Source organism: Protopterus annectens, chromosome 9.part0, assembly GCF_019279795.1.
Source record: "Protopterus annectens isolate FY-2018-M chromosome 9.part0, PAN1.0, whole genome shotgun sequence".
Taxonomy (NCBI): Eukaryota; Metazoa; Chordata; order Ceratodontiformes; family Protopteridae; genus Protopterus; species Protopterus annectens.
Genome location: NC_056743.1, coordinates 33,525,861 through 33,539,049, shown reverse-complemented (window position 1 = coordinate 33,539,049; position 13,189 = coordinate 33,525,861). Strand labels below are relative to the sequence as shown.

At 37.8% G+C, this 13,189-nt stretch overlaps 1 protein-coding gene across 1 annotated transcript in view; it reads left to right on the top strand.

Annotated features, from left to right (window-relative positions):
- Window positions 1–6,597: 6,597 nt before the first annotated feature.
- Window positions 6,598–13,189, top strand: part of LOC122811021 — a 133,735-nt gene continuing 127,143 nt past the window's right edge. The window contains exon 1 of the mRNA XM_044082536.1: window positions 6,598–7,750. Within this exon, the coding sequence (XP_043938471.1) occupies window positions 6,938–7,750 (813 nt within the window). The 5' untranslated portion in view covers window positions 6,598–6,937. The remainder of the gene's footprint in view (window positions 7,751–13,189) is intronic.

Here is a 13,189-nt window from a genome sequence, read left to right as displayed (position 1 = left end):
AAATCTAGAAAAATCAAAAAATTCCAACGAGATCAGTCAGACTATCAGGGTAGCAACCCATTTAGCAATACCAACAAGCAAGTTAGATTTATACAAAGCCAATCCAGAACTCCAAAAAGAAAAAGGCCCAGATCTATTCTCAAAAAACGTCCAGTTGATAATGGATCATCTACTGATGATCTATCTTCTTGTACAGATAGTGACATACACCTGGCATCAGATTCACTGACCCCCAAAAGGACACAGGGATTTGTCCCTTTAGGCCAAGATACAAACAAGGGGGAGGAAACATAGGAAAAATCAACAATATACAAGGTCTCTTGAGACTAGCAATACAGAAGTAAATAAAAACGTAAATGTTTTGAACTTATCCGATTTCAGTTTGTCAACAACTCACATGTTTATTTTGAATAAAGGACTGACTTTTATTCCTGGCTTTGTGGTCTCTGGAGGTTTTTTGGCACAGGATTCAATGTCTTTTTGCAGAATACTCAATCTTAAGCTGCAATTTGGTGATACGGATTCTAACATTGATAATGATATGTTTATATATCACAAATCACGATATCTTCCCCCTATGCATCCTATAGTGCACCAGTTTCAGAGCAGTGTTCTCAAAGATCTGCACTATCGAAGCTCTGATATTTCATTTAAACCCAATAATTTGTCTCTGGCTGAAAAGGATGCACTTATAGAGTTACAGAACAACACGGATATTGTCATCATATCTGCTGATAAGGGTGGGGCAGTAGTAGTAATGAATTAGTCAGAATATGATAATGAGGCCAAAAGACAGCTTCTTGACAAACGCTATTATTCAGAAATGCATATCAACCCCACCTTTAGATTCAAGAAGCAAATAGATGACTTTTTGTTAACTGCTAGGGATGAAAGTATTATCACTGATAGGGTGATGCAGCTCATGATTCCGCTAATCAATACATCTATTTTCTACCTAAAATACACAAAGATCCTGTTCATCCACCCGGAAGACCAATTGTTTCAGGAAAAGGATATATCACGGAACCTTTGTAAATTTGTCTCACTAGGTATCTGAAGCCTTTGCTACCTTGGGAACGTTCTCATCTACAAGACACCACAGAATTCCTCAAAATCATTTCTGAAACCCAGCTGGAACCAGGATGGCTTATGTGCACACGCAATGTTAGTGCTTTATATACTAACATCCCTCATCAAGTTGGGCTGGAAGCCATTGGTTATTGGTTGCAGGTGGCTGATTTATATCAGCCTGATTTTAACAACTTTCTTGTAGGTCTTGCCGAACACGTCTTAACTAAAAATGTCTTCTTTTACCAGGATACTTGCTATTGGCAAACCAAGGGCACAGTTATGGGGGCATCTTTTGCCCCCATTTATGCTGACCTATTCATGGCATCTATTGAGGAACAAATCATTTATGACAGTAGCCGTAATATTTTCCTGGGTGAAATTGACATTTGGAGATGCTATTTGGATGATTGCTGGATGGTATGGAGGACAGATATGGATTACTTGTTGGAATTTATATCCTATTTGAATAACAACAAATGGGGCCTGCATTTTACCGTTAACTATTATGTAGATACCATCACTTGTCTTGATCAATAGATTACCTGATCACACTAAGTACGCAGGTCTATAGGAAGTATCCACAATTTAATACTGTCATCCATGCATCCAGCTTTCATTCTCCTTACATAGCAAGGAATATCCCCAAATCACAATACATATGAATGAGGCATATTTGTTCTCAGGAACCCACTTTCCAAGAACATAGACAGGACTTAACTAGTAGATTCAAGTCCAGGGCATATCATATGGGACATGTTCTGTGGGCCAGCAACTGGGCAAATACATTGAACAGGGAGGATTTGTTGACCTATAAATCACGTGAAGAATGTAACCCAAAACCCATTAGATTTGTCACTACATATACGAGGAATTCAGATGTACTTATTAACAGCATATACAGACACTGGAACATATTACAGTGTGATCAGGATCTATTGAATTATGTTACTGGATAAGTGTCTGTTTTCATTTCTCAAAGGTAAAAATGTGGCATCCTGTTTCAATCATTATAAACGTTCTCATGACAAAAGCTGGTCTCAAGTGACACAAACTACCATTACAGGTGAACCTTTGATTGGATGTTTTCCATGTGGCCACTGTATACACTGTGATAAAATATCTAAGTCCAAACAGTTCACGAGTAAAAACTGTGGCATTGTATATGACATAATTTTTTTTGCTAATTGCAGCAGTGATTGGCTGGTATATCTAGCCACATGCACTTGTGGATCTTTCTATATTGGTCAAACATCTCGTCCACTCAGGCTGAGAATCTCTGAGCATGTAAGTAACATTAAGAACAAAAAAATCCAACAATGCATTATATAAACATTGCATGATACACAAATCAGCTAAATTTGCATTTATGATTATTGACGTGGTAAAGGGAAATAAATCAAACAAAACAGGTTGGCATTCCATTCTAGACTCTAAAGAGAAAAAATGGATTGTAAAGCTAGGTGGATTATTTCCACCTGGTCTCAATGAGCAATTTTAAATGAACCAATGAAGGTGTTGATTAATCATTTAGGAGCAGGTATATAAACAGTAGCATTTGTTTTTTATGTACACACTGATGAAGGCTGTGTTTCTTACCAGCCGAAACCGGTCTGGTCATTTGTTTTTTATGCTGCATTAATCAATAAATTTTTTAGGTCACAGTTTGCTGGCTCATTGTTTTTTTTGGATGTACCTTACTTTGTGGAGCCGTGCAATTGCCTTTTGTGCAGGAGGAATTGTTTTGTGGATTTAAAATATCCCGCAGCATTTATTGAAAATTGTATGGTGACTTCCCTGGTGCCTGGCCATATTTCACCTAGTCAGTATGAAAACCAACTTAGGAATCACCTGAAAAGAGGCCATTGGTCTGGTGGGACTAACCTGATAAAGTGTAAATGAATGAATGATTACATAAATGAATGAATGAATGAATAAATAAATAAAAAGTGAGGGTAGTCCAGTTCTGCTGTCCATTGTATGTTCTACCCTCAGAGTATAAATGGATGTATGTAGGAGTGGAGAAATAAATAGTCAAAATACTCCCACAGCAGCAGTGTTACTGTCCCGGGGTATTGTGATCTCAATGGCCCTAACCCGAATAGGAGCAAGTCTGATGGAGCTAGAAGAGGTGGGTAGACCCAACAATCAAGCTGTTACAGAATTAGAAGTAGTTTATAAATAATTGAACTGAATTTATTTATTTATTTCCATTTGTTTACCAGGAAATTCCGAATGGGTTATTTAAAACCCCTTTCCAGCCCAAGCCTGGAGAGAAAAGCTCCAACAGTTTTTCATACATTAAGTCAGATTAGCAGAATTGCACTCATTTGCACATATCACCTTTAACCAAAGATTAAAACAGGATGCAAAGGACATTAAGACATGATGTTTTATACAATCTGAGTGGCAATAGAGGAAAATTGTACAAAAAAGTGATGTTTACTCAATAACCACCTATGTGTGCAGTCCGTGCAGTGAAGTACCAATAACCATGGAGAACCATATGCTGTTCTTGAGGGAAGGAAAGCGCTTAACTTATTGTTTTACTAATAAATAGTTGGAACAAACTCTTGACCTGGACAGCATGTTGTTCTTTATGTTTACTCAATAGCTGAAAGGAGATAGAGGAAAATATACTTTTTGATTTTAATGAATCTATCAGAAAGGCGATGGAATGAGAAAGAGGAAGCTGGCCACTGAAGATTAGCAGGAAAACGCAGCAGAATTACATTTGGTAGTGTTATACCCAAGAACATAAGTCTCAGTGTAAGTACCGAAATGCTCTATACAGCCTTTGCTTTACTCTGCTGTTTTTATTCATGAAATGTTTTACCTACTACTTTGTTATCGCATTTTCTACTAGTCTTCTCCTCGGCTGGGCCTGAAAACTGGTTAATTGTGATCTATGCTCATCCCAAGTAGACAAATATACACATATCTGCACACAAATTAATTCATATCTCTGACTGATTAACAAAGTTCCACTAAGAGTAAATCAAATGACAACTACCTGTGGAACATTCAGAGAACAATCCAATTACAAATACCTGATTTATTCACAGTTATCAAGGCCCAAAATGAAAATGAGCTAGAGCTATGTTTTATTTACACTGATTTGTATCTTTTCTTAAAAGTGCTGCCGAACATTTCAGATTATGATTCTTAAGTGGTAGGATCAGTTAGAAGCCTTCTAACTTGACAAACAAAACACACCTGGAAATACATTAAACAACCTGTTACCAGGTTCATTATATAAAGACTTCCTATAATCTTATTCAAAGAGAAATAATTCCAGTTCAAAATATAACCTAAAAGCATATTAGTGTAATCCATGAATATTAGTGAGGTATGTTATCACCCATTCTTTTCAACTTGGAGATAAAACAGATTAAAAAAATTAATAAACAGGTTATAATAGCGATAATTCAAGGCAGGGGAAGTTGGATTTATTCCTTCCTAGTTCTGAGGACAAAATGCTAGTAGTTATCTGTCAGTTACCCATATCCCTGCCATAAATTACTAACTAATTGTACAATAATTAATGGACCTATATTGTTGCTGACTTACCCATTCATTTTACAGTTTTTAAAATGTAAGAAAGTTCAGACTAGTGCCTCAGCTTTGTTACTCTTAGGTGGGTTAGTTAAAGAAAGATTTTTATAAAGAACATTTGTATGCATTATCACAAATCCTGACATAATTTTCAGCACATCTGCGTAACATCTGAAACACAATCATGACTTCAAACCTACATATGAATTTATACAGTAAAGAAACATAAGTCTGATAATGGAGCCCCAAATACTGACTGACTGCTTTTCTCAATTTTTACTACATATACAAATCCTCAGGCCCAAGATTAGCAACAACCATCTACCCTAACACTAATGCTGGTTGTGTCCCATAATCAAAAGGGGGGTTCTGATAAAGAACTGCTGCATCTGGGTATATTATTCTACCAGTCTGCTCAAATTCAGTCAGATAAACATTTTACAGCCCTGTAAAATTCAAGTGTACAAAGTGCCCACTATCAATAGTGAAAACTGGGTATGTGAAAGTGAAATGAATGATGTTTGATTTTAGCACGGTAATGAAGTAAAGTAATTAATTCTGTGCTAAAGCACATCAGTGATCACCACTTGGCATATAAAGGGCTAATATTTGTTAGCTGGGTTCCTCTGTATGGCTTCTATTATTTTGCTTCATGCTTAAGTGATGTCTGACAGATTAAACAGCACGATTAATCAAATGGCCGTCAGTATTTATTCAACAAGGGGGATACAAATACAGTTACATGCTGACTGATATGGTCCTTCACTAGCATGAAGATTGCAATGAACAAAAATCCCTATTAATTAGTACCATTAGTTTTTGTTTACTGGACACGGGGCTATTTAATTAATTTATTTTAGGAATAAGTAATTGTACAATTCAAAGGCATCACCTATAACAAACTTAAATACCTGGTGATGGACTTCACCACCTTCTATTATGTTAGCCCACCCACTTCGTTATAACAGATTGTACAATATAAAATATTCAGCGTACCTTTTCTAGTGATGTAGTTCTACTTTACATCCACTCGGATCACAGAGACAGTTTTCAGCCGAGACTTGAGCAAAATAGGGTAACATAAATACTAAAGACAAAAATTGCAATATCAGAGATAATTATGGGGTGATTCATTCAAGGCAAGCGTGCGCAACAAAGCAGAAATTGAAGGATTTCCAGCAGCACGTAACGGAAAATGCAGGACTGGAATCAAAAATTAAATAAAAAGGAAAGGAAATTATGTAGTTTTCATTAATGCAGTAAAATTGAGCTACCCTTAAGATACGGAAGATTTCGACCAGTTGCTGAGTAAGAAGACCACCCTTATCTAGCCTAAACTCCGAGTCTGTATAGGTTCCCTTCGCTAACAGATGTAGGACGTTTAGCCCTCTAGAGCACATCAGTTCATAAATACTCTTGTAGTTACGCCCTGTCAAAAGATGACCGTTTCCTTTATGTAAATAAAGGTGCGTTACAACACCTGAAAACCAACAGGTGCCAAATAGTCCAAAATGGGAAAGCAGCTTTCCCTTTCAGTGCAATAATACTTCAGTTCCTGAACCTTCAGGGATCCTTTAAGACTATATCAAGTTGTTCACCCAAAAGTGAAGGGCACGGTAATCTACCCTACCTTGATTTGTTGTTCCCCCTTTGCAAGTACAAAATAAAAGCATAGGCTACACAAGTACAGGTGACAATCCAGCTGAACAGCAACGGAATATATAGGAGCTTTACTGAGGTAACGCAAGCAACAGTAAAAGACAATGTTTTATTGCTATGAGTGAGTAGCAAAGTCTCCAAGGTGTTAAAAACAAGGAAGTGCAGGTGGAGCGCGTGCTGAACCGCACATACTACTCACGGAACCCATTACTGCAGTCTAGTAATTTATTCCATGTAGGGATGGACTCGAATACATGTATGCTAAATTCAATTGGTGTATAAAAAGGTGGGCGTGGTACACAAAGCAGGCTCTCCTCCACTTGGCAGACGTTCATTGCATCCTGTTATTAATGACGTCGCTGTCGCGTGTCCCGTTATTCCAGCTGTTTCCCTTAGATGTCGACGGTACTTTCTCCCTGTAAAACGAGGATGTACAAGTAATACTGCCAAGTGTAGCAGATGTACTATTTCATGCCAGGCTCATGCTGTGTAACTAATGCACGCGGTTGATGCGAAGCAGGGTACTTTACCTTGCCTGCGGATCCTACTTCCTGATTTCGGCGTCTCTGTCATTTAGATACTGAGGCTAATTTCTGGATTATTTTTACTTGCTAATTTAGTTTCGCTGACGTTCACACTTACACAGTAGTTCCTAATGTCAAACATCGTTTCATTTCTGACCCGTGTTTTATTTATTTTACTACATCGTCATACTGGTTTTGGCAATACCACTACTCTTCCTGTTTTATCACCACAAGATATCCTCTCACTGCTGGATACATCATGTGTTATTGCCCTGGACCCTGCTGCCAGCCAAGACACTATGATCAGCTTACAATCTCTCTCTGAGACAGCCTTTCACAGTGAGCAGAGAGTCACCATATGTGTGTTGTCGTGTTCAATCCCCTCCTGCACTTGGAGCAGAGACCATGGGCTTCACTTCCAGTGGGCATCACCTCCTACCAGCACTGAGCAGCATGCCATCCTATTTCTTAGAAAGGTGAAAGACAGAACCTGCCTACTTCCTCAACCTGAGGTTTATCCAAAAGGGCTACCTCTACCTCATGGGGAAAGGGATTCTTTAAGATCCCTTCTGGGTTTCATAAATGAGAAATGCCAAACCTACCGAACCTTGGAAGGTGGACTAAATCTTGAAGGCAGACAAAGGCTTGCTGTATTAAATAACTTGTTCACTGTTGCAGAAGTGTCAGACTTGGACATGGAACAAGTTTACAATGTCAACATCCCTTTAAACTCTACCTTCAAATATGATGTAGCAAGCACAGATGGCAAGGAATTTCTCTTCAAGCACAGGAAAAGATCGCTTCCAGTCTGTGATCGCATACCAGTTCCATCTCAGGAGGATTTTGTTGAGAAATATCTGAAACGCTCAAAACCTGTGATTATTGAAGGGGCATTGGCAGACTGGCCAGCAATGCAAACCTGGACTTATGACTACTTATTAAAGGTAAGAGTTTCATTTTGCTTACCTTGTTTTTAAACTCAAGACCTCCCAGGCATAAAGCACTTTCTTCTTATTAGACTTTAGAAGTGTGAAAGCCTAAGCACCTTCTGATCCAAGTCAGTAGTAAATGTTGCCCAATTGTTTAGTTCTGTTTAAACCACTAGGATTTGGAGCAGCAGTGACTCAACAGTTAATATGCTTAACTTCGGTCCTGAAGATTAGAAGGTTGTGGGTTTTGTTCTCAGGACTTGGGTTCTTCTTCGTGTAGATCATCTCCCAGGACTGGATAATTTTTGTTGTAGATCAGCATGTAAAGGCCATGCCTTTGAGGTTAAAGGTATTGAAAGTTGTGAGATAGCATCCCCTGGGGGATATATATTGTAGTCTGGCTGTTAGCACAGAAGATTTAAGCTCTGACCAGTTAAGCAGCGGTTTTCTGTGCCAAAAATACAGTCTGAATCTTTCCACATTATTTTGCCTACTGTGTGAACTTGAATAAAGTCATTTAACCAGTCCTATGGGGCAATCTGGAGTTTGGGATAGGTTCTTTACTAGTGCCTTGGACAGCGTGATCCTACAAACCTATTTTCATTTCACTAAAACGTAAGTATGTAGTCTTGGACTTGAGCTGTCTATTTATGGACTACCATAATGTTTTATCTCATTTGTATTAACCGTAGTTATGAGAATCTTAACTAGTTAAGGAAATATGAGTGGAGAAACTGTATAAGCCTCAGTCATAATTTTGTGTGGTATCTTTAGCTATGTGCACGCCAATGATAAATAATGATTCTTCTGAAATAAATTCTGGTCCAAGACCCCCTAAAGAAGACATGAGATGTCTTTGTTATGTACAAAGTCATTTTTTACATTGCTAAAACAAAGACAAACACATGTAGATGTACAGGGACTATCTCAAGTTTGTCTTCAGAAAAGGGCAAGAACAGTGTGTGACAGCAGAGTTTAAAATAAGGGATACTTGTGGACATCTTTAAGTTTTGCTAACTGTAACAATGCACTGTACTTCACTCATTTATTAGATTTAATATTTGCTCTTATTACTTATTTTTTAATGTATGTGTCTCTGGCATTAAAGCTGATATCCACCGACTATGGCTAACCAAATTTACTTATGATTTCCTTTGTCATATCCAAGTGCTCATTGTATTAATTGTAGTCTTACCTTCAATGCTAAAAATAAAATGCAGCATAGCTGCCGCTTACCATGTAGATATGTTCCACTTAAATATGACACAATCATCAAGGACTTTGTGTCTGTGGTGGTTGGAAAATCCTTCTACTGTGGTCAACATATCCTTCATGTTATCTTCTCTTCAAAGAATATATAGCTCCACTTCATTCCTTCTTTATTAGGTCCATCATTGAATATAATGTCCCTTAGTATGTACCTTGCTAGCATGTAAATCAACTTGCAAGGCCATGTTTCTTGTCCTGCTACCTAGCATTGAACCAACTCCTGAGGGGTGAGTTCTGCTTAGCAGTTCATGCTCTTAAGTGACTCCACTTCTTGAACTCCTCCAAACTGGAACCAGTGGTAAAGGAACAGACCTAACTTATGCTACCACTTTGGCAGCACCATATGGTGTGATAGGAATCAAACCTAATGTATTCCCCATTTGTGGAAGACATTGCCCTTGCATATCAGTCAGAATACTTCTCTAGCAACCTTTAAAATGGCTTTGAAAGACTGTATGAATAATAAGAAATATTCAACTGGAAATGTGTGGAAAACCTACTTAACAGGGACATTGTTAGTCTCTGACCAGTACTAAGTGATGAGGGTTACCTTCCCATTAGTCTCTTTGGCCATAAGCTGAGTAAGAAACTATGAATACATATAAAGACATATCACTTTAAGCAGTACTGTCTTATTTGCCATCCATTATGTTTGTAATTCTTCTTGCTATTCATGTTTACTTGCATATGATTTCATATCACTTCATTATTTGTTATAAATTGAAAAATGGTCTTGTATTTTTTTTGTTTTTATATTCATTTGGCAGTAGCTTTTGACCTAAATGATGGGTAGAACATATTAACATGATCACACTTCTCAGTTCATCATGTCTGTATCTGACTGTATTTAAAATATCTTCTGACAAAGTATTACACTCTGCAACCATGTCTTGGTTAAATTTATCATTTATTTTACTAATTCCCAACATTTCTTTCCAAACAGTCTGGCTTTCCCTTTTGCTGTAATAGTTCTAAGGCATTTTCAGACTTATTTTGTATAAAACCCTTTTCACTTTATTAATACCCCAAAATAGCTTATTGCTATGTTTCTGTTCAACAGCATGCATTTTGTCTTACATGCTTCCATTTCCTCTGTTAATTAGCTTTACCATGCACTAATAATTTCATTTGCTGTGTCTACATCCACACCTTTTCAAAAGAGTCAGGTGTACTTCTTTTGATAGCTTGACCCTTGTTTTATCCTAACTTATTCCACAAACAATCTCTATTGCTCCTTTTCAACACACTAATGTTTGCATCTCTGTAGGAATTTGTGCTCTTGTAAACACACATAGTGAATAAACATCAAGTTATTTCTAGATTTACAATAATTCCTGAACTTTTTTTTATTGCTGATTTTTTTTTTTAATTTGTCCTCTTCCAAACAAACCAAAAAGTAAAAGTTAAGTACTGTCAAGGCTTCTTCTCCAGCAACATGCAGGAATGTAATACATCATAGTTTTCTGGCTTCTTGGCTAATCTGCTCATAATGAGGAATTGATCAAACTTTTGTATTTGTAGCTTTCAGTTTTCTCCCAAATTGCCTTCCAGCAAAATAATTCCTGGTGGTTGCAGCTGGACCATTTTTCTAAATGAGAATTTTACTGTTGTATTTTCAACCAGATATCCTCTTGAAGGCAACCAGTCATTGCTTCACATCTTCACCCAAGCATTACTGATTGGACCATGATTCCAAGTTTTGTACTTGGTTTTCCGAGTCCGTGACTTTGTGGAATTTTGGGCCTATATTCCCCTCAGAGCTATTTTGATACTGACTGGGAATCATTCCACCCATTACCTCACTGCAGATTGTCCATCAAAGTTAAAGGTAACAGATGTGCTCTTACCAGGAGCTTACTGCTCTGCAACTATCCTTCTGTGTCTGACTACTTTCCTGGAGATCCCATTATATGGTCAGTTTATAACTTTATATCATTTTTTTATCTCATATATTGGATTCAGTGGAAGCTCTAAGGACAGAACTGTGGGGTCTGGAACTAGGTAGACTCTCAGTGCTTGGATGTATGAAGATGCAGCTTTCCCTGGCAGGACATGTTTTTGTCTTTGAGTGTGCCATTATTATTTTTTTGCAGAGAGACAGTGTCCTTCAAAGAGAACATTTCAGCTGTTTCCCACTGCATAGGTACTTCTTAAAATCAACTGAAACTGTAGGGGTGTATCTTTTTATTTTTTTATGAATTTATGAGTTGTCTTAATGTTGTTTGTACTGTTTTGTATATATTTCTGATTTTACTATTGCCTAGCAATGGGAGCTAACTAAATAAGATGTGTTCATATTAGCAGACATGGATCTGTTTTCCAGTCAGAGAGAAGTAACATTCAGTGGGCATGTCGGGCCTAGTTCAACCATGGTATGTAAAGGTATTGAATAAGAGTTAAATTTAGTTCTAAATGTGTAATTTCTATGGTAGGATTCTTTAATTGTGTGTAATTTTATTTTATTTCTATTGATGTGACAGTTTATATTGGCATTATTATATAGTATTTTAAGTTTATAGATGAGTTTGGGTAGTTGTGTGTGGATATCTTGGTGTTATGTTTTTATATCTTTTGAGCATGATGTATAATTATGTTCTACTGCAGTGTAAGGGCAGAATCCACAGACACTGAATTCCACGTCAGGATAGAATGTAGGAAATGACAACTGCAATATGAACCAAATTTTTTGGATTAAGCACTGTACATATACAAATGTAACAAAGATGCTGCGTGTGTCCTAATGCAATTCATTCTGTTTGTTTAACAACTTATGTGGTCTTCAGTACATTGAAACAAGGTTGCATGGCTATGTTAACAATGTACAGACACCTAAGCAAGGTCCCATGATCAGCAGAGGCACCAATGCAACAAGTCAGCTACTTGCCCCACAAACACATGGAGATTCACACATCCAAACTATTTTTGCTGGACAAAAAAGAAAAAACTTGCTGGTGATGCCAAAAGTGCATGGCTAATAAAAAAGCACCAGGAAAAGGTGAGTTTTAGTGGAAACATTAACAGTACAGGTCAGTGCAGCAGTGAAACACATTAGTGTGGGTGTTAATCTACAGAAATATTTATGTACCGTATAAAGGAGTGGTTGATGAAGCTGGTCACACGACCCAACATCATGAACCATGCTCATCATTTTTGCATAGCAAAGTGCTTTCTAACAAGCTGTAGACAGCTTTCAATGTGGCACACTGAATGTCTGCTGCAACACACATGAAAACATGCGTCTATGTTTGCCTGTGCGTCCATGCACAGCATGTAAGGCAGCTGCATGTCATATAGCCCTTCCCATCATACATTTTTCTCCCTTATTACCAACCTCTTCTTCCCACCCCACCCCACCCCACACACATCCATAATACACAGTACCACTGCTGTTACTCCACACCATCCAGGGGACCTTATGTCTGATTTAGTCAGTACTGCGTACTTTGTTATAGTTCTCTGTCTTTAGTGCCTCGGATGTGCCATGTTGCTATGGAAGTTGCTCCTTGCCCTGTACAGGTCTGAGTCACCGTACTTCCAACAATTGGTCTTACCAGAGCTTTTCTCAGTGTGGTATGATATTCATAACAAGATTGCCCCCATACCTCCTTACTCGTATGTACTAACCCTAATCTTAACCCTGCCACTTTCCCCTAACACCACATTACATTCTCAAAAACCTCTTCCCTAACAGTACAACTACACAAGACTTGCAGCCACTTCAGGTACACAAGACACACAGCCTCTTCAGATACAGAAACGAGCACAACAATAAACCTATCTCTTGCCATAAACACTGTCACTTACTCCTACTGCTAATGCCAAAATGTTTTGTGCAGCCAGAACATTCAGTATTAGAACAAAACTGAGTCTTCATCTCATCATGTCTTCTTGGATTTCACAAATGTGCTTTATCAGTTCCTCTGCTTATACATGTACTCAAAGCACTGTAATGTCTTCTCCTTGACATTTCCTGTAATTTGGCTTCCACTCTGATACCTCATTTTGTCATCTGCCCCATATTGTACATCTCAGCACTCTTCTCAGACACTTCATCACCTCTACCTTCTTTAGCTGCTCTGCCTTCACTGCACAGGTTTTTGTCCCACACATTAGTACTGGTCACACCATTGTTTTGTAGATCTTACTTTTTAGCTTTCTTGCTATTTGTCAGACACTATCCCAAAT